Source organism: Abramis brama (genome assembly GCF_963993115.1).
Source record: "Abramis brama genome assembly, chromosome: 8".
NCBI classification, from domain to species: domain Eukaryota; kingdom Metazoa; phylum Chordata; class Actinopteri; order Cypriniformes; family Leuciscidae; genus Abramis; species Abramis brama.
In genome coordinates, this window is record NC_139970.1 from 4710258 (window position 1) to 4732959 (window position 22702).

The 22702-nt window shown below is 42.3% G+C and overlaps 1 protein-coding gene across 1 annotated transcript; it reads right to left on the bottom strand.

The window, feature by feature from the left end:
* Positions 1 to 6019: 6019 nt before the first annotated feature.
* LOC311088184 (uncharacterized protein) lies at positions 6020 to 13289 on the bottom strand. Its single transcript, XM_084121920.1, has 5 exons — positions 13014 to 13289; positions 10763 to 11125; positions 10429 to 10556; positions 7309 to 7415; positions 6020 to 7210 (listed from the first exon to the last, which is right to left on the bottom strand). The coding sequence occupies exons 1-5, from the start codon at positions 13144 to 13146 to the stop codon at positions 7063 to 7065; spliced, it is 879 nt and encodes a 292-aa protein (XP_083978046.1). The 5' UTR covers positions 13147 to 13289; the 3' UTR covers positions 6020 to 7062.
* Positions 13290 to 22702: the final 9413 nt, after the last annotated feature.

Here is a 22702-nt window from a genome sequence, read left to right on the forward strand (position 1 = left end):
CTCATTTTATAACTTGCGACATAATAACCAAATCTATTTTCTCATTCCTCAAATCAATAAAGAAATAGGAAGATATGCATTTCAACATAAAGCACCGTATGAGTGGAATAACCTTCCAATTTCAATTCGCTCTTTGACTTCCTTTCCGATGTTTAAAAATGCCTTAGCTCAACATCTTCAGAATACATGCAATTGTTTTTAATTTTTTTTTATTTAATTTGTACTTTTTTTAATTTTTATATCTCAGTGCTGCTTTGAGGGTACAGGCCAGGACAGATGCTGGAGCATTATCGGTGGTCACTACTGCACTACTGCTCTACAGTTTTTGGTTACCACTGATAGAGTTTATACCCTTAAACGGGATTAAATGAAACCTATTTTAAGTATGGTGCATTAATCCTTAATCATTTACATTTTTGTGTGCATACGTGTTTACTGGTGTCTAGATGTGTGTTTCGGTACATACAATTACATGTGTTTACTCTGTTGAGGGATGAGTAAGCAACCTTTGGAGAGTCTTGTATGAGTTATGTATTTCTGCATTTACCATTATTGTAAAATAAGTTGTTGTTTTTTTGTTTTTGTTGTTGTTGTTGTTTGTTTGTTTTCTGTTTCATTTTGTGTATGTGTTTTTTGTTTTATTTGACTGCCGCTGTACGGTCAATGTCAATATCTGTACCTGGACTCGAGGACCCCCTCGAAAACGAGATGGTTCATCTCAAGGGGTTATTCCTCTTCAATAAATAAATGTCAAATAAATAATAACTGAGTGTGTCAGATAAGAGAGACATACAAAATGTGCAGAGCAGTGCGTCCCAAGGACTGGAGTTTAGAACCACTGGTATAAACTAAAACAATTCTATATAAACCAATAGTGGGTTTAACATCAAAATGATCACTAAATAAATATGGGAAGTCTGGTCTCAATTTTTTTTCTTGGGGGCAGCTAGGGGGTCATAGGTCACACCAAAGGGGCACGGTCGACCTTGCTGCTGGTATGCCAAAGCAATGCCGTCCACTATCCAGTGAGACAACCTTTGCTTGGAGAGAGCCTTTCCCTTCAGCTTCCCACCATAACAGACAAAGAGCTGGTCTGAGGTCCTGAAACACTGCGTTCTGTCTACGTAAGCACGGAGGGGTGCGTACTGGACAAAGCAGTGCCAAGGCTGGGTCTGCCTCCTCCAAGGGCAGCGCTTGCATGCTCACCACCTGGTCTCGAAAGAGTGTGGTGGGAACCTTGGGCACATATCCAGGCAGGGGTCTCAGGATCATGCGAGAGATAGTTGGTCCGAATTCCAGGCACGCATCGTCAACCGAAAATGCCTGCAGGTCCCTCTTAGTGGAGGCCAATGCAACCAGGAGCGCTGTCTTCATTGACAGGAACTTAAGCTTCACTGATTGCAGAAGCTCAAAGGGAGCACTCTGAAGGGCAGTTAGAACCACTGAGAGGTCCCAAGAGGGTACGAGGGGAGGACGAGGAGGATTCAGTCTCCCCGCTCCCCTCAGGGACCTGATGATCAGGTCGTGCTTTCCCAGAGACTTACCATCAACTGCATTGTGATGTGCGGCAATGGCGGCAACATACACTTTCAGGGTGGAGGGAACCCTTCCAACCCTTCTTGCAGGAAGGAAAGCACGACACTGATCGGGCATTTCGTGGGTTCTTGATGTTTAGAAGAACACCAGTTGACGAAGAGGTTCCACTTTAACGCGCAGGCATGTCTCGTGGATGATGCTCTAGCGGAAGTGATGGTAGCCACCACCACTGGTGGTAGGGTACTCAAACCTGCCTCGTCCCATCCAGGAGCCACATGTGGAGGTTCCAAAGATCGTCCTTCCTCAGAGGGATTGGCCAGGGAGGTGCTGTCATGAGGAGTACTAGTTCTGGGAACCAATACGGGGCAACCAGAATGACCTGCTCCTTGTCCTCCCTGATCTTGCGCAAGGTCTGCGCAAGAAGGCTCACTGGGGGAATCGCATTGCATCCATGCCGAGAGTGCCCTCGGTCAGGGAATAAAACAGGTCGCAATGGGACGAGTCGTGGGAGGCAAACAGATCTACCTGTGCGTCCCCGAACTGATCCCAAATCAGCTGAACCGACTGGGGATGGAGTCTCCATTCTCCAGGGAGAGGCCGAAGCCGAGACAGCTCGTCGGCCGCAAGGTTCAGGTCCCCACGGGATATAAATGGCTCGAAGCGACCTCAGATGCTTCTGACTCCATAAGAGGAGGTGGCGAGCGAGTTGTGACATACGGCGGGAGCGCAGAACACCTTGGTTGATGTACGCTACTGTCGCGGTATTGTCTGATCGGACTAGTACGTGCTGACCCTTGAGCAACGCACGGAAGTGGTGCAGGGCGAGACGTACCAGCAACTCGAGGCAATTGACATGCCAAAGCCGCTGGGGTCCTGTCCAGGAGTCCGCGGCAGCATGTCCATTGCACATGGCGCCCCAGCTCGTGGTGGAGGCATCTGTTGATACAACAACATGCCGAGAAACTCGTTCTAAGGTCACTCCGGCCCGTAGAAAACTGAGGTTCGTCCACGGGGTGAAGGTCTGATGGCAGGCCGGAGTCACTGGTACTTGGAGCGTGCCGTGTTGCCATGCCCACCTCGGGACTCGATCGCGAAGCCAAAGCTGAAGTGGTCTCATATGAAGCAATCCGAGTGGCGTTACTGCGGCTGCGGATGCCATATGCCCCAGGAGCCTCTGAAATAGTTTCAGTGGAACCACACTCTTGTCCTCGAACTGGCAAAGACAAGTCAGCAGTGACTGCGCGCGCTCGCTCGTAAGCTGCACGCACATGGCGACCGAGTCGATCTCCATACCGAGAAAAGAGATCCTCTGCACGGGGCAGAGTTTGCTCTTCTCCCAGTTGACCTGAAGGCCCAGACAAGCTAGGTGCCAGAGCACTAGGTCCCTGTGTTTGCAAACCTGGTCTCGAGAGTGAGCTAGAATTAGCCAGTCGTCGAGATAGTTCAGGATGTGAACCCCGTGTTCCCGGAGGGGAACAAGGGCTGCCTCGACGACCTTCATGAAGACGCGAGGAGACAGGGCTAGCCCGAATGGGAGAACTGCGTACTGGTATGCTCCACCCTCGAAAGCGAACCGAAGAACGGTCTGTGTCGAGGTAAAATCGAGACATGGAAGTAGGCGTCCTTCAGGTCGATCGCTGCAAACCAATCCTGCAGCCGCACGCACTGGAGGATGCGTTTGGCCGTGAGCATCTTGAATGGCAGCCTGTGAAGGGAGCGGTGATGGTTCTCGCGACCCAGCGGGATAGTCTGGGAAGCTCTAGCCAGGCTCCCAGAGACGTACCGTCGGTGGTGCAGCGGAATGGTATAGCGGCACTGTGCGGGGGCACGGTCATTAACCGTGTCCTGCCAGAGGAGGCCAGGGGATGACCAGAGTCCCACGGAGGCGTGCCCTGGCAGGGGTCTGGCGACAGAGGGGGATGAGAGGAGCGTGGCCCGTGGGCGGCGCATGCTGTCATCCACAGCCTCTTGGGGCTTGGAGGAAGGGGCATCAGTTCTAGAAACAAGAAATTCTCCCTGAGTGGTCCTGCTACCAGCTCCTGAGAAGAACTGAGCCCTAACTCCAAGCTGCCCGTCTCAAGAGTGCTGCTTAGCCGGGTGTTTTGCCAGCTAAGGGACAGAGACGGGCAGTGCCGCCCTCCTGCATCCTCCTCCTGCTCGGGCCGGTGAAGGCTCGAGGGGAGGAGCCGCAGGGAGGCGGCCTCGGCGGGAAGCAGACTAAGGAGTCTGCACGGACGGATGACCATTGGTGCAGAAGGCCTCAGTCCGCTTCAGGGGAGGGTCGAAGACTGTTGGGCGCAGTCCTCAACCACACCGCCGAGCAAACCGCCCGTCTCAAGAGTGCTGTCTAGCCAGGCATTTAGCTGGCTAAGGGGCGGAGACGGGCGGTGCCGCCCTCCTACAACCCTCTCCTGCTCGGGGCCAGTGAAGGCTCGAGGGTAGGGGCCACAGGCGGGAAGCAGACTAAGGAGACTGCACGGACAGATGACCGTTGGTGCAGAAGGCCTTAGTCTGCTTCTGGGGGGTCGAAGACTGTAGGGTACAGTCCTCAACCACACCGCCGAGGAGCCCAGCCTGGGACATGGGGGAGCTGAGAAAATGAATTCTCACCCCCTCACATCAACCTGGCTGAGCCCAGCCCTGGACCACACCTGTGGACATCACCTGGCCCGAGATCACGCAGGTACCGATGTCGCCCGTAGAGCGAGGTCAGTAGTGTGCGTGGCGGATCGACCAGCCCGGACATGGGAGGCATAGCGTCCCTGCGTGGGGGCGTGGTCGAGTTTCTGCATTCTGTCAGTGTTGGCCAGGGAAGGACCAGCGTTCCACTGCGGCCGGGTCTGACAGAACTCCCGAGTCAGCACTGCCTCGAAGGCGAAGGCGACACACAGCACTGCATGCCTGTGCCACGATAGTGACAGAGAACATACAGCCCATGATCGCCATGCGATCGAGTGCAGCGAAGGCGGAGGACGGAGGCGTCCTGATGCACATCCGGGAGAAAGGCACTGGGAGCGAGTGCTGTAGAGCAACACGCGCCCAGGAACCAATCGTAAGCCTACAGCGCTCGGGGGGAGGGCGCCACTCCAACCGATGCTTTCAACTGCCCGGGAAAGCATGGCCATCAGCTCTGGATCTGACTCGACTAACGCTGACACTCCCAAGGGAGGCAACGCAGTCGAATCCTCATTTCCAGAGGAATCAAGCCCGCCTTGTGATGCTGTGAGTGACATGACACCCTCTGCTGGAGCCCCAAATGAAAACACTGGGTCCCCGAGAGGAACCAGGCACACACAGAAGCCCCACGGTTTGCGACGTGGAGGGGGGCGTGGCCCGAGGAAAGCTCATCGAAATTATGCCACACCATAACCCTCAGATCAACCTGGCCACCAGCCAAAGTATCCCCTCTCGAGGAAGAGATAGATTGGGGTGTGGCAGAGGGGACTCTCACACAGAGATCATTGAATCTCGATCTATAAACATCACAATGGTCATGTTCCCGCAATGAAAACATCCACGAGCACTGCCGAGCGTGATTAAGCCCAACACACGAAACAGCGCTCATGACCGTTAGGCAGAAGAATCATGCGCCCACATCCAGTAAATACACGGGCGAGCCGTCTTGAAAAAGACGTGCCGCTCTTTTAGAGAGAGAAAAAAGCTCAGCAGAGTGCTGGCCAGGCGCCCAGGGAGAAACACACACACACTGTCGGCAGATCACTGCACAGATCAGCAGCAGGCAATGCGATCTCGCTGGAACGTGCCATCACTCCAACACACTGAAGCGCCGCTCGTCTCGTAGAGTGAAGATGATTCAGAATGGCTTGCAGGACTGAAGAGAACTCTTGGCTCCGAAGCGAAAACATATCTGCATGTTGCCAGCGTACTTCCTTATATACCCACGACGTGGGCCGGACTTACGCTATGCAAATTCCGCAGACCCATGGCATTTCATTGCCATTGGCTCGTTTTGTATACTCGAAGGTGAGAGGCTTTCTAAGCGAAACCCCATTCGTCGTCATCCGACGTAACTCGGAGTGACCACGAAAGGGAACCCTATTGTCATTAAGTCCTTTCAATAGCAAATTAAAGGGTTAGTTCACCCAAAAATGAAAATTCTGTCAGTAATTACTCACCCTCATGTTGTTCCAACCACGTAAGACCTTCGTTCATCTTCGTAACACAAATTAAGATATTTTTGATTAAATCTGAGAGCTGATCACTCCTCCATAGGTTTCTATGTGATTGAAACTTGCTGGCCCAGAAAAGTTATTAAAGAGATCGTTAATATAGTCCAAGTGACTACAGTGGCTCAATCTTAAGTATATCAAGCGATGAGAATACTTTTTGTGCGCAAAAACAAACAAAAATAACGATTTTATTCTACTATTCATTTTCTTCTCTCTGGGTCTTACGCGGTTGGAACAACATGAGGGTGAGTAATTACTGACAGAATTTTCATTTTTGGGTGGAGAGAGGACCCAAAAGGTAACGCAAAGGCACTTTAATAAACTCAGAAAGTCCACAAGGCAAAATAGAACTCAGGCTGCCAATAGGCGATTTCACAAACAGAAAATGTCTCTATAATATAAATAACAGAAGAAGGCTGGCACTCTGCCAGTAACGGGGAATCCCAGAGAAAGTAGAGAGCGGGTCCAGGCGAGCGGTGGGCGCTACTGGCAACAGCAGACTCACGTCAGCAGGAGGCTGGGTAGAGCAGAGGTTTAGCAAAGATATATCCAGTAAACAACATGCACCAAACAGGACAGGACAGGACAGGACAGGACAGGACAGGACAGGAGGTAAGGGAACCAGGATCAGGTACGTATGAAACATGAGATAATAATCTGGCGGAGAACAAAGGGAAGAGGAGACTAGAAATAGAGCGTCTAATCAGAGAAAGAGGGTACAGGTGAAGAGAGGAGTGAATGATGAGCAGAGGAGATGGGGAACAGCTGGGAGTGATAACGAGAGGATAATGGGATAAGTGGATGTGTGTGTGTGTGTGTGTGTGTGTGTGTATGGAAGAAACTAACCAGGAGAGGGAGAAAGAAAGACAGAAAAGGATACCCGGTTCATGACAACAACACAAAAATGCACTTAGGTACAAATACATTTTTCATATTAATAAAAGTTGGAAGAAAGTAATTTCCATTGTTTTCTATTTTTCAAAGAATGAAAGGTTTATTACAACTGATATTATCAGCCTAAAAGTGTAAATGAACTACATAATTTTGTGAGCTTTAGTGAAGTTTGTTAATTGACCCTCTGGTCAAATTGTTCAGATTAAAAAAATCAATACTGTAAAGGCTGAAGATCATTAAAAGGCATTTCAAAAAGTTGCCACGTTTTAATGTGACCTTCATGTAACAAAAAGACTTAATAAAATAGTTTCAATTAAAAAAAGTGGATGAAACTGAAGAAACACCCATGTTCCACATTTCTTTCATCATCAGTTGAATGGACTGACATACTGAACTAGGAAACACCTTTATGTTTTTTTTTTTTTTTACCTAAACCTGCAGTTTATGGATTGACATATTTTAAAATGACCTCCTCACAGATCCACTGAAAAACATCATTACATGGATAATCAGCCAATCCTGGTTTATAATTTACAGCACAATCTTCATCCGTTCCATTGTGACTATTTGGCTCTCCAGACGCCCAGAGCCTGAAATTAAAGATCAGCATTTGCTTTCTGTGTGATATGATACTGACTGTGAGAATCATTTATTAGACAATAATCAGTTGAATTCAGTGATTTCTCACCCAGAGGTCAGTGTGCTGTTATCAACCCATTTCCATGTGCCCTTCACATCACGGTCAGTCAGACCAGTCCAGACGTTAACATTAGCAGATATGTTCTTAACAAAACCCTGAGAAAGTGAAACAATAACACATTTAGATCTTAAAGAGTATTAACAATTTTCTTCCTATTGTGGCGGGTTACACGAGGGCAGTAAGGGGGGGATTTCTTAAAGAATTATAATTAATAAGATTGTATCATTCACACTCCGACTACACCACTCTGGGAATTTCACCCAAAGAATTAGAATAAGCCCAGACAAAAGGCACACACAGGTTCGTATCACCTAATAGAGTCAGAGACATGGGTCATCGTACAAAAATAACCTTTATTGACAATTCTTAAAAGGGAGCAGTATAAAAAGGATATAAGGCACTTTGTTCAAATTCAATGAACCCCTAAAAGGTTTAGGACCAGGTCAAGGCAGGAACGAGAGACGCAGAGGCAGAGAGTCATAGCATGCCACCCGCAGGTGCAGGACCACTGCACTTCACTGTGCGCACACACACACACACACACACACACACACAGATGTTAATACCAAACACTGCACACGGTGAGAAAGATACCGTCACCCAAAGAAAACTCCTCTGCCCCCGGTGCTCAGGCCCTGCTAACACACACACACACACAGGTATACATCAGATATGGAAATAATCAAATACAGAAATAAATCAAATGCCAAAATAAATCAAATAAAGAAAGTCACTCTGATAGCTGGAAGAATTATTAATGCTCAAATCAAAATAACCAAAATATTACAACTAATAAATTGGAATAAACAGTTGGTTGAAACTAAACCCGAATGTCAATGGCAGCAAAATATATAAAATAAATAAATAAAGAAAACAAACCAAACTTCAGTCAAAATGATTAATCAAACAATTAAGTCAAGCAATTTGAAACAAGATAAAGCAAATTAAAGAAAACTATTTCAGAAAATAATTGGAGAATAGATAGTTCAACTTCAAAAGCAAAATCAAATACAAATAAGAGAGCCAGTATAAAGAATCAAAATAAATTAAAATGAGAGAAAAAGTAAAGATTTGAGTTGAATCAGTTGACAATTAACAATTGAAACAGGGTCGAAGCAGGATCGAAACAGGATCGAGGATCGAGACAGGACCGAAACAGGACAGCACTGCGGCCGTAAATGAACACGGAGCACCCCGACTGGAATGCAGTTATAGCCCTTTACGGACCTATAAACAGGGCCCTATAAACAACATAAGATTGTTACTCTACTAGATAAATTCTCTAACTTAATGCAAGAGACAAATGACCGTAGCTTTCTCTGGAGAGGAACTCAGGTTCTCACAACTGAGAAAGGGGTATGGACACATTCTTAAATACAAACTAACACTTCAAAAACACGCATTTCACACAACAGAGCACGATCAGCGAGAGGTTAGCAAACTCTCCCTTACCTTCTCCAGCGTCCACATCCAGTACACGCAAACAATAACAATCGTAACGAACTTGTGCAGCGGAGAACAGCAGCTAGTTATGTGACATTTGAACCGAGGCGTCAGAGCGTGTGTTGAGAAAAAGTGGGCGTGCCAGATGAAGCCGCGATTCGAGGCTTGTGTTGTTAACGTGAAAATCACGTGACTAATGACAAACGAGGCCTCGGTTTGTGTGGATACGTCATCGGTTCGGTCCGAGTGTAGCTTCAGGATAAAAGGCGGTTCGAAACTTGCGCCACCTTGTGGGTGTTGTCAGGAGTAGTAGAAGCAGTTGTAGTAGTGTCAGAGAGTCAGAGAGTTAGATAACTATCATTGTCGTTATTGTGTCATATATGTGTTAGGGCTGTATATTATTACATTGTCAGGTTAGAATAGTTATAGTATATTGTTATTATTAATTATAGTAGCTATATTATAGTCTTGTTATATTAATTAGATTAGATTATTTGTCTTGCTCTGGATATTTGGATCTGGACTGGACTGCTTTTTGATTTTGATTGCCCTTTTGGATTTGTTTGCTTTTTGTGGTAATGGAACCAGCAAGAGGGAATCCTCCCCTGGGCTCAACAGAAGCATCAATATCCTCATTTATACCAGCTGGCACTGGCATTTTTATGTTCCCCTGCATCCTCTGTTCCTTGTGAAAGGATCTTTTCCAAGGCTGGAGAGATTTTGTCCGAGAAGAGGAATCGTCTAAACCCCAACACACTTGAAATAATTATGTTTCTCAATAAAAAATCTATTGTAATCCTTCCTTCAAGACTATTCTGTTGCAGTTTACTTTATTACACTCCCTCCAACATAAGCACTACACTCAACACAGTGTCACTGTTTTTGTTCATACTGTCACTATCCAAACAATTTATGAATAATTAATTAACTGTGTGTGTGACTCTGCACAAGTAAATTCAGACAGAGATAGATACGTATTTTATATTATACACAGGTAATGGACAAATGTCTGCTCATGTCTTTATATTATTGCAAATGAAAGGTTACAGACATTAACAGTGAGTACAAAATAAAAAAATAATTTTATTTATAAAAATATTTTATAAAATATATATTTTTTATATATATAAAAAAAATATTTTTTTATAATATATTGGCCACTGGTTCAGAATGAATTAATTTGTCTGCTATTTCTTTGCACAGTAGCTAGGTGTCACTAGTGAGCAATGCTGAATGAAGCTTCGAGTAATGAACCTTTGGTTGAAGCAATGGGCTGCGAGGTCTCAGTGGTTCAGGAAGCCTCATTTTGCCATCACTAACAGCAGCACACTCTCCAAAGCAACGCAGTGTCTCTAAAAGGTACATTAAAAGAGTGCACTTCTCATAACTACTTACACTTCATGAGCTAAAAACAACTAGCAGTGCATTCTCCTTACCGACTCGGGTGCTTGCATCCGGTTTCCAGGAAGCAGTGACGGAAGCGCGTTAACGACGCAGTGATTCAAAACGTGACGCCTGACGAGCGGTAACTGCGTTGCTGTTTTAAAGCCCAGGAGCACAGATGATAGGCCAGAATGGCCATCAATCACAATGACCAAGAAAAACAGAAACGCCCTTCCTGCCACACTATAAACTGTCATCCAGTCAGAAAATGAGTTTACTCACTTGTTCTTCTCTGTTGTTTATGATGATCAGATCGGCTCCTCTCTCTGTACAGTATCTTCTGCTCTCAGTCCAGCTCTTCTTCTCAGAGGAAATTAAGTAAAGACTGGATTCATAGTAAATCCATCTATCTGTAAACAACCAGTTTAGGTTTAATCAATTTATTCCCATCACACTGATCTACAAACTTTATTTTTAACCGGTTTCACCTAAATAATTAGTAAACTTGGTTGTTTAGTTTTTAATATACTTTGTTTACCCTTTACACAAAGACTTTTTGACAGTTCATTCTTCTCCTTATTTAACTGGTCTCTGTGTTTAATCAGGTAAAGCTTACTTGATGATAATCCATCTCTCTCTTTTGTCAATTGCGTGTTCCTAGTAAGTAGCACATCTCTCTCTTCTGTGAGGTTGGAGATCTTGGTTAGTAGCTGGTGTGTCTTTTCTGTGAGGATGGAGATCTTGGTTAGTAGCTGGTGTGTCTCTTCTGTGAGGTTGGAGATCTTGGTTTGTTGCTGGTGTGTCTCTTCAGTGAGGTTGGTGATCTTGGTTTGTTGCTGGTGTGTCTCTTCAGTGTAGTTAGTGCTCTTTGTCTTGATGTGGACACACAGCACTATGACCGCAGTCAGCAGAAGAACACACAGCAGAGCCAAACACACGAGAGCTGCTCTGGAGCTTCTGTTCCTCACAGTATCACTTCCTGAAAACCACAGATATGAAGATCAACGCTAATTGCTCGTATTACTCAAACGTGTGTGTTAGGGACCGTTCGGTATTTATGGAAGGGGCCACCGGAGGAAAATAGGGGAGGGTCATGTCTTTTTATTCTTTGTTGAGGGGAGGGTCATCCAACTTTTTTTAGTCTAAGGGGAGGGTCACCCAACTTTTATATTCATGAAAACAGCAACATTTCAAAGTGGCTTGTTTGGTGCTATTTTTTTCCATTTAGCTCCATGTTGATCTCGCGTTATCAGCCCCCCTTCGATATCAGATGGGTCTGACCCAACAAAAATCTTTAAATCTTTAAATTACTATTAGTATTATTTAAGTTAACATAATAAAATACGTAGACCTACACCACAAAAACTAGTTGAGGATAAATTCGTTAAAATTGGGCGATTCCAGTGTTATGGACGTGACATTTGCAGTCAAAACTTGAAATATAAATTCTCAGAAAACGCATTTAATACCAATATTTTGAAACGTCTGAAAGGAGTCAAGACATTAGAAAAATATCAGTCTACAAATGCGTTTTATATTTAATATGAGGGAAATACACGTGACGTGACACAAAAAATCTTTAACTTTTAGGTGGCAAAATATTTTTTAGTAATTCTATAAATTACACTGTGCAAACCAAAAGATATATACCCACCGGATGAATAAAGATCGGCCTCCACAGAACATAAAATATTATTTTTATTTTATTTTTCGTGTTCGCATTTATGTGAAAAAAATAAAATAAAAACAATGTTACGGGCGTGACAGTTCTCCATTACGGACATGACTGCTCTGAAAGCGACTTTAAAAATTTCACAGAGACCTCAAACAGAAAGCACAAAGCCTTTCTTTAAAGTGTATTTCGTTTTTTTATTAATTGTATCTTAATTTTAATCAATGTTTCATCTGGATTTAATAAATAGCCTAAGAAGTAAATATAGTAGAAAATAGATAATCATGACACGGAGGCGCGGGCGAGTGAACTGGACTCTTGTCTCATAAATGAACCGAAACTCCGCGTAAGGTATGCTACTTGCCTCACAGACCTGAGAAATATATAGAAAGCTTGAAATGTCTACTTTTAAACAGAACAATTCAAAACGAAGGAAAACAGACTGCTTTCTCCTTATGAAATGTGCATTTCTCTATGGCGCGTTCTGGGAAGATCGCGACGCATTGTCAACTTCATCTTTGCAGTCGACACAGAAAACACTTGTTTATTAATAAACAATCAAAATGTCTCCTTGCTATTGAAAAGAAGGTTCTCTGTTCTGTAAGGACTCTGATGAAGATGTAACTTTACATCGAAACGTTAGTCATTCATTGTTATGCACCTTAAATAAATATTTTAATCAGTAGACATCTGTGCTGCACCGGCGATTCCTTTTGTCTGTCTCCTTGCTATAGCCTATTTGACATATTAATAATCATTACTTTTGCCGGTTCTTTGTGACAGCTTTTAGATGCTTTATTCGCAGCGCCACCCACATGTTGAACGAGTCACACCGCATCAGCACCGAAAACATGATTTTTTTCAAATCTAAAATCAAAAATCGTGATACGAACCGAATCGTAGGTTTGGTCTATCGTTACAGCCCTAGTAAGATGAGAAAGCAAGAGTTTATGGTTTAAAAAAAAAAGGCTATCTGAACATCTTTGCCAAGCGCAAACCAGTACAGAAGTAGGCTAATCAATAAATTATCGGGGAGGGTCATGCCTTTTTTCACAATCATTTTGGAGGGTCATAGAAAAATTTATTGCTGGCGAAGGGAGGGTCATGTCTTTTTTGACAACAGATCTCAAAACTCCTCCGGTGGCCCCTTAAATAAAAAACGAACAGTCCCTTATAATTAATTTAATCTCTGTACCTGTGTGTTGAGGTGTTTGGGAGTTCTCTGTTTCTGTCCTGACATCAGAACCGTTTAAAGGATCCGGATTAGCATAGATATGCATCTCTTCTTCATCTTCTCTGTCCATGCCATCTTTCCTGGGAATGTTCATATTGCCGTAAGATATATTCAGTCTGCTGAAGTAGATGTGAGATTATTAGAAGTTGTTTCTTCAAGTGGATTGCACTGCTCTGAACTTCTGCTTTTGAGATTTTACTTTCAGCAGACACTGTCGTCAAGATCATGTGATATCCAGATGGGGGGATAAAAAACCTCTTTGCTGACTATTGACATAAAAACAGAATTTTTTTTCAGTAAAAAGTATTTATTTGTACTTGTGCATTTATGTCTTGTGTTTAGATGAAGTTAATAGACCTGCACAGCTACTACAACTCGTTTCACCATATAATTAGAGATCAACTGAAATTATTTGGATCTTGACTGTTTGACATAAATTTTGACATCTTTACTTCAACAAGTATAAATATATGTACAAAATTCTGTTTATAGGTGTGAGTTTTAAGGAAGACGTGGTATTTTTAAAAGAGGGAACACTTTACATAAAATGTGTCAGATGAGGCCCTACGGTCGGAAAAAATCCGATATATGTAAAAAATATATTACTTACTTACTTACTGCCCATTATGCCTCTGGCATGTAGGGCAGCAACGAAGGTCCTCCACTCTGGTCGATTCTGGGCTATTTTCTGGACATCTCCCCATGTCAGGTTCATAGATTTCATTTCTTCCTCTACTGTACGACGCCAGGTGATCTTTGGTCGTCCTCTCTTTCTTCTACCTTCGGGTGTCCAATGAAGGGCCACTCTTGGGATGCTGTCTTGCTCTCTTCTCAAAATATGGCCAATCCAGTTCCAGCGCCGCTTTGTTACAATGCTACCCATGCTGTCTTGTTGACATCTTGTTAATAGATCCTCATTTGATATCTTGCTTGGCCAAAAAATCCGACAGATTCTTCTCAGACTCCTTGTGTGGAAGACTGACAGTTGGCATATGTCACTTGCTGTCATTCTCCAGCATTCTGCGCCATACAGTAGGGTGGATAGAACGCAGCTCTGATATAATTTGAGTTTTGTCTTGGTTCTATACTGCCGAGACTTCCATATGTTGTTTAGCATTCTGAATGCATTTCTGGCTTTGTTGATTCTGTTTTTAATGTCATTGTGTGCACCCCCATCACATCTTACAGTACTCCCAAGATAGGTGAACTCATTTGTTGTTAGTAGAGCTTCTCCATTCACATGTATTGGTAATGGATCTGAGATGTTTAGCACCATTACTTCAGATTTCCTCTGGTTTATTTTCAGGCCAACTTGCTGTGCAAAGTAGCTGAGACGTGATGTTTTCTCTTGCATGTGTTGGTGAGTGTGTGAAACTAGAGCCAGATCATCAGCAAAATCAAGGTCTTCCAATGTTGAGAAGAGGGTCCATCGTATACCTCTTGATTTGTCTTCTGTTGTGCGGCGCATCACCCAGTCGATAACAATGTTGAAGAGCAATGCTGACATCACACATCCTTGTCTGACTCCTGTCTTTACCTGGAATGCCAGGCTACTGTTTCCCACCTGGCATTTGAAGTTGGCATAAAAGGTCTTGATGAGGTCCATTATGTGTTGTGGAATTCCATACATCCTTAAGATGTTCCAGAGGCCGTCTCGGTGTATACTATCGAATGCCTTTTCAAAGTCTATAAAATTGATGTACATTTGCCTCTGCCATTCTGTGCATTGTCCTATGATATTACGAAGTGCAAATATCTGGTCAATGCACCCTCTCCCCTTACGGAATCCTGCCTGTTCATTCCTGAGTTTCTTATCTACTGCCTCTGTAAGACGGCGCTCAATGATTTTTGCCATGATTTTGCTTGGTATCGATAGGAGTGTGATTCCGCGCCATTTGTTACAATCTCTCAAGTTGCCCTTCTTTGGTATCTTTATGATAATTCCTTCCGACCAGTCATCAGGTATTTCCTTTTCCTCCCAGATAGTTTTGAATAGTGGTTGAAGTATTAAAAAATATATGACTCCCACAAAGACTTTAGAGAGAGAGTGGACACATCTCAAACAAAACCTCTATTCCTTCTCAAGAACACGCTACTGGAAAAGTGTTACAATGCCACTCCTCCATCAGCAGAACAACAGGGCAGTTCAAAAGAACAGGGAACCATCAATGATTTAACATTTCTGTCACATCAAAATCATGACAGTGATCTGAGTTGTGTGAAATGCTAGAAATTCTATCAGGCTTATGTTAATATGGATGGCAAACAAGCTGATACACTGGAACTTGAGACGAGGGGGCAGAGTGCATCTGATCTGTGGCACAGTTCTAGGAAACTTAGAAATACAGCCAGTTCAGCAAAGAAGGTGCCTGTACGTGCAGGCACAAATAGTGAAAAGTTTTTGTGTGAGCACTTTTACCCCAGCTTTCGTGGTAACTATGCCACTAATAATGGGAAAGAAATGGAAGAAACAGCTTGGAACCAATTGAAAGAACAGGGAATAAACATAACGCACACAGGCACAGTTGTATGTGGTGTAGAGCCATGGTTATCAGCAAGTCCGGATGGAATCATCAACTCCTGTGAGCTCCTAGAGATTAAATGCCCTGTCCCCAATAAAAATCACCAGACACTCAGTGGACTGTTATCTCAGAGATTCAGTGATTTCAAGATAGTGGATGGAAAACTTGAGATTCAGAAAACTGGTAGCCAAGGCTATTACATGCAAGTCCAACTAGGAATGTTTTGCACGGGTCTCAAGACAGCCAGACTGATGATCTGGACACCAGATGAGAGTGTGGTATTTAGTGTACCATTTGATGAGCTGTTTGTCACGGAACAGGTGAAGCGGTTGAGAGCTTTCTACTTCTCATCCATGCTGCCTCAACTTGTTGATGAATTTGCTGCGGGGCGGCTTAAGTTTGATGGGAGATACACTGAAACTGTGAGGAAAGTGTAAAGCAAGAGTAAGGAAAGAAAAATGTGACCAAGGGCCATTGTTAGTGCCCACTGTTGAAAATAATTCAATTTACAGCAATTAAATGTTAATTTATGTTTATTACGATGCACTTAAATAGATAATTAACTCCTCTCCATCTTCTCTGTTCATCTCTTGTGTCTCAGCAAGGGTTCTATTGACATAATGTACGTCCTCTCAGAAATCTTCTGTCTATTTGGAATCATTCGATTGGTAAATGTTGTTCTGTTCAGATGGATTCAGAAGACTGTATGGAGCTGAAACTGGAGTAATTATGAAAAAGTAATTGGATGTTGTTGCTCTTAAGTGTTCTGCTTTTGCAACTGTGGTCATGTACATGTGATATATTGATAAGATGATAAAAAGGAAACTTTTTTTTGATAACTTTTGATGATATAGTATGTAGTTTTATTACAAATTATATTAACAGCCTAACAAAAAGTGTGAAGTTGGATTGAAAAATGAACATGAAGTTCAGAATGTCATCATCTTGTGAGGTTTAATGGAGACACGTCAGCCAGACATTTTGTGCGAAACTTATATGACTGCAGTCTTGCATGAATGTACATGGTTTGAAACATCTCAAAAGCACTACAATTTTTGCATCTTAAAATTAAACTGTTTTAACCTGCTGTGCTAAAACACTTTAGAGGAAGTAGAATAATAAGTGTTTTCTCACTAAGAGACACAGGGCTGCCAACTCTCACACATTCAGCGTGAGAATCACACAATTGACACTTTTCACAGATCTCTCAGATTCTGTCAATTTTATTACAAAATTCAAACAATAGCGTTTTGGCGATTGTAAATGTGACGTGACAGATTGTGGTTGTGAACTAGTTGGTAACCCTTCCTTTTACAGTCCCCTAATTACTAGGTATTTACCTGGTAAATATATGGTAAGTTATAGTTGGTTATTGGTAATTACCACAGGTAACAAGTATGTAAATGCAGAGAAACTACAAACTAATTACTAGGTATTTACCTGGTAAGCATATGGTAAATTATAGTATTTTAGTGTGTAATTACTTAAGGTGATTAGTATGCAATTACAGAGAAACTACCAGGGAAAAAAACACCACTGTTAAATATCAACTCAACAAAGTACTGTGTACTTGTTACCTGTTTAGGTTGGTAATAACTCAGATTTAATTGTGTACTTCCTCAGAATGTAGGCAGCCAATTTTTAGAAACACCTCCAGTATTACCCATCAATTCAAGTTAGGTGTGTAGTTATCCTAGGGTTATGTTGGTAACAGTCCATGTTTATTTATTACTATCTTGAAATTAAGACGGTAGTTTCCAATAAATTACCTTGTCTTACATAGTTGTTGTTCATTGCTACACCCATTTATAGAGGGTTTATCAAATAATTTACCTTACCCTTACCTGGTAACTACCCCGCAGGAACAGTTTTCCCTAATGTCATGGCACATCTTAAATACTGGGTATGTTCTTGCAGATGTTTTTACAATTTACTCAGTAAGTAAAGTGCAACTGTACTGTAAAATGAAGCCGTGTTTATTTCCATGGTATTACCGGAATTGTACCATATAACCAGATCATTCCCTTTTCCATAGTCACATTTTTTTACCTCGTATGTCCTGCAACGTTACCAAGGAAAACATGACAATTTACTCAGTAAGTAAAGTGCAACTGTACTGTAAAAGGAAGCCTTGCTTATTTGGATGGTATTACCAGACTCTTACCACATCCTTTGCTGCTGCTTAAACATTTTTGAAATCACAAACTTTTACCATCTGTGTTCTGCAACTTAACTAAAACATTCTCAGTAAATAAAGTGAAACTGTACTGTAAAAGGAAGCCTTTTTATTTCCATTGAATTACTGGGATCTTACCCTATAATCTGTAATAGCTACAGTTACTGTGTAAATCAACAGTATTTACTCAGTAAGTAAACTGAAAATATACCGTAAAAAGAAGCTATCTTTTACATGGTATCACAAAGTATTTAAATAAAGAAATATTTACAAACTTAAATCGTATTAACAACCCTTAATAGAAACAGTAGAAACTGGGTTCAAAGAAACACAGAACCCTTAACAAAGTGCAAAAGTGGGCATTAACAATAAGGACAGCAGTGTGGCCTCTCACTTTCTAAATTTATATTTAATGGGGAGCAGGTCTGAATCTTCTTTCATTTTTTTTATTTTTTCCCCAAGAGGATTGTTGCCCTCTAAGAAGGCCTTGCAGGTTTTTGCATAATTGCCTACAGTGTCCTCCTCCTTGAACACTGGCAGCGGCCCGAAGTTTTCACCTTCTGCAGCAATCACAATTTCAGCAATGATAGCAGTCAACGTGATCGTGTTCCGGTCCATGTCCAATGTTATGCAGCTGAGGCTCATGCTCCTGGTGCGTCTAAACTCTTTTAAGACAGCACGGTACCTGTGCACAACGTCCTCGGGACTCTGAACTACAAGACAAATCATAAAACCACATTAAAACATTACATCATAACCACACAAAAATACAGCTTTGATTATATAAAACAGGACATTCAGGCATTAGGTGAATAACCCGAAGAGATCTAGTGCCTTCACAACTCTTCTTCTGTAACATCAATAACGTATTCCAATAAAACACATAACTGATTCATAATTGGCCCAGACTTGAATATGGTAGCTGTATATGGAGTTGTGGATTGTTTGTTGGCAGTAACCTTAGCCTTATGCTTGTAACATTGAAAATAACATTCTTATATTAAGAAAATGTCATATGTACACTGTAAAAAATTATCGTGATTTTAACGATAAAAGACTGTAAAAATGCTACAGTGAAAAACTGTTAATTGGTTAACAGAAAGTTTCCGTACTATATACAGTAAATAACTGTGATAGATCTAATGGTACATTTAATGTAATTTTACTGTAAAATACCATTAAATTTACAGTTTTTGAAAGTGAAAAAGAACAACTCATTGTATAATTTACAGTGAAAAAACGTAAATTGACATTCTCACAATTCCCTGCGTGACACTTCACATTTGATCTATTTTTGTTAAAATAACTATGTTTCTTCATAGTTTTCTTAGTTTGTTCTAATCAGTTATGTACATTAGGGTTTTATGTTACATGTGTGTTACCATGATGGTGTTTAATGTTTGTGTGAATGACACTGCAGCTTTTATTATATATTAGTATTACATTTCTTGTGGAAGAGCTGCTTGTGATGAGCTTTGATTGATCATGTGACTCATCACTGCTGTGATTGTTGGTTATCAGTGTATTACAATGGTACAAAACAGATATTAATACTTCAATAGGACGTTAAATTCACATTATATCAGATAATGAATTACGGTTTATTACTGTAAATTTTAAGTTAAGTCTGTAAAACCAATAACGTTGCTACTGTATTTTTGACGGTAAAGTACTGGCAAGCACAGCTGCCGTTTTTTTACCGTAAAAATCACGGTTTAATTTTTTACAGTGTACATACAAATGTAATTTAGTTGTGAGCCTTCTTTTTTCAAATTATACAAGTCACCTCTTTTTCCAAATGCTGCATGGGTTTTCTTGTTCTTCTTCTGCTTTCTCTTCCTCTTCCCTCTTTCATAATAGACTAGGTCGATTTTCAGATAATGTGACACCCTTGGGCATTTTTTAGTAAAAGTTGGCAAACAGACTTTTCTAAGGGTATTTTTTCTGCTGAATCCATTTTTGCTGTTTGCCAAGCTGTATCTCTTATGTGAAACTCAGTAGAGCGCAAACTTCAAGATGACCTCTAAAATGTGAGGAAATTCTATATTTATAAACTTTACATCATGCACGACATCAATTAACGAGAAAGTTTATGTAGGTGGGAATTAAGATACTTGTATGTGACAATGATAATTGCATTATTTCTCATTGTAGTCATGAAAATATCTGTTTTTCTCTTTATTTCAAATGGACAAACAGAATATCTAAAATGCGAGAGTCATTTGTTTGGAGTCACATGCATACTATTGTCTTTGGATCAAAGTGTGTGAATTGAGTTCGGAGTTATCCAAGAGGTTTTTTATTCTACTTTCTATTACTTTCTGCAGTTATTTCCACACATCGTATTTTTCATCAGAATTAATTTTTATATCCAAAGAGCGACATGAACCAACACAAAATATTTCCAGTTGTGGAATTGTACCCATGAAGTTGGTCAGATTATAAGATCACCAATTATGGAAGCTGTGTGTAGTTTGAAGCCTGACGGGTCAGTGTCATTGGATACTTGCATTATATGCCAGGAATCCAAGAAAGATAAGCTATACAATGCGACAGAACAGGGACTTTTGACACTAAAAGCAGCTGCACAAAGTAGAGGCAAGCTTCACGATCCTCAACACAGAGAAGCAATTGACAGAGTGCTTCTTGTCCAGAACACAGAACAGCACGTGGTCTGGCACCGCTTGTGCTATGCGTTCGCGGTATCCCCATCCAGAGCGCTGGTCTCTGCATGTGTGGATAATCAACAAATAACCGTTGCTTTGCCAGAAGGGGTCGTGAACACGATCACGCAGTCTAGAGCTCCTTCTACGAGAAGACTCTACGCGTCTAAATGGTCAGTGTTCTCCAAATGGTGTGCTACAAAGAGCCTGGACCCACGCACGTGTGGGGTTTCGTGGGTGCTCTCCTTCCTTCTAGAGCTGTTGGACAAGGGCAGGTCCCCTTCCATGCTCAAAGTTTGCGTTGCGGCTATTGCAGCGTTCGCAGAGTCAACGCACGGCCGCGCAATAGGATGGAACGAGCTCATCATCCGCTTCCTCAGAGGAGCCAGGAGGATGAATCCCCCGCGACCCCCTTCAGTTCCTATTTGGGATCTTTCTTTGGTCCTAGAGGCCCTGAAAGTATTTCCCTTTGAACCGTTAGAATCCGTGGACCTAAAATACCTTTCGCTCAAGACCGTTTTTCTGATAGCTCTGTCTTCAGTAAAACGTGTGGGGGATCTACACACGGTATCCGTTAGCCCCGCGTGTCTCAAGTTTGGACCAAATTACTCTAAAGTCATCCTCAAACCGAGACATGGTTACGTCCCCAAAGCGATTGGCACTCCCTTCAGAGTGCAGATCATCTCCCTATCGGCTCTGCCAGCATCCGATAGCGAGGGCGGTGAAAACCTCCTATGCCCCGTCAGGGCACTGAGAGTTTACATCACACGCTCTGCCGCCTTCAGGCGTTCTGAGCAGCTCTTTGTTTCGTTTGGTGGGCGCACCAAGGGTCTCGCCGCCTCGAAACATAGCCTGTCCAGATGGATAGTGGACGCTATCGCAGCAGCTTATGCGTCCAAACACCTGCAGTGCCCTATGGGCATCAGGGCCCATTCCACTAGAGGCATGGCCTCGTCGTGGGCTTGGTCCAGCGGGATTTCTATTCATGACATTTGTATGGCGGCAGGCTGGGCCTCCCCCTCTACATTTGTTAAGTTTTATAACCTGGAAGTTTCCGCCTTGCAGGCTAGACTTTTATCAGTCTAAGTGGTGTGTATGTTCTGCCCAGTTTGTTCATGTGCAGGCTACTCTCACGTGACTATTAGCTTTTCTGGTTGAGCTGTACTAAGGGCGATATTCTCTATACATAGACCGGCGGAGCCGCTCTGTATTTCCCTATGAAGTGCTTATGTACATGTGCTGGCCCACGCTGCTGGCCGCCTGTTTCCCACATGTTTTGTGTTCCCCGGGCTTCCATGGGACTCATGCAGTGGATGCTCGGCACGCACGGCGTTGACAAGGGGTTCCCGTAGCGTTACGCAATACGAGAGAACCTCTCATAAGAGAACGTACTTGGTTACCTAACGTAACCTCGGTTAGTCAGACTACTGTTTGGAATTGATCAGCTGCAACTGCGCCCTTAAGATGTATGAGTGCACGATGTAAATGTAAAAAGTCTCGTCTGCGTTGCTCTGCTGCATGCAAGTGCAAGACAAGTGATGCATAATGTAGCAATTGCTGAACTGAATAAGAGCACTGCTCTGTGTTGGTGTGATCATATTGGAGAATCTTGTTGTACCATTGTTTAAATAACATTACATTTTATATGTCATGTTTTAGTTATTATTCAGCTAATGTTATATCCAACTTTATAAGGTAATTTTAGGCCAAGTTTACTGTGTTTATTTCCTTTATCTGTTCAAAGCTAATGTTAGTGGTGTGACACATTACCGTGATATGGTTTGGTAATTTGTTAATTTGTCTCAATTCTTAATATTTACAACCAATCTTTCTGAGAATATCTTTTTCATAAATAAACCAAAAGAGAATTTAGTTTGGTTAAATTTAAGTCCTTAAACTTGTTTAAATGGACATGTAAATGTTGAAAAGTAATAAACACTCTTAACATACAGTAATGTAATAGGATGATGGTTTAAGATATAGGCCTTTTGCTGCCACCAGCATGATGTTGATGTTCTTACATGGACATACTCAAATACACAAAATTACAAGTCAGTGTTTACCAGAAATATTGTAAAACAGAATGACTAACTTGTTCTGACTATTCTGTTTGTTTCCTTTACTCAATAAATGCTATAGCACAATAAAAACAGTTTATCTTTGAGCCAGTGCTGAGAAATTTGCTCATTTTGGCGTATGAGGCGGTCATCTTGGATTTTGCACTCTACTGAGTTTCATGTAAGAGATACAGCTTGGCAAACAGCAAAAATGGATTCAGCATAAAAAATA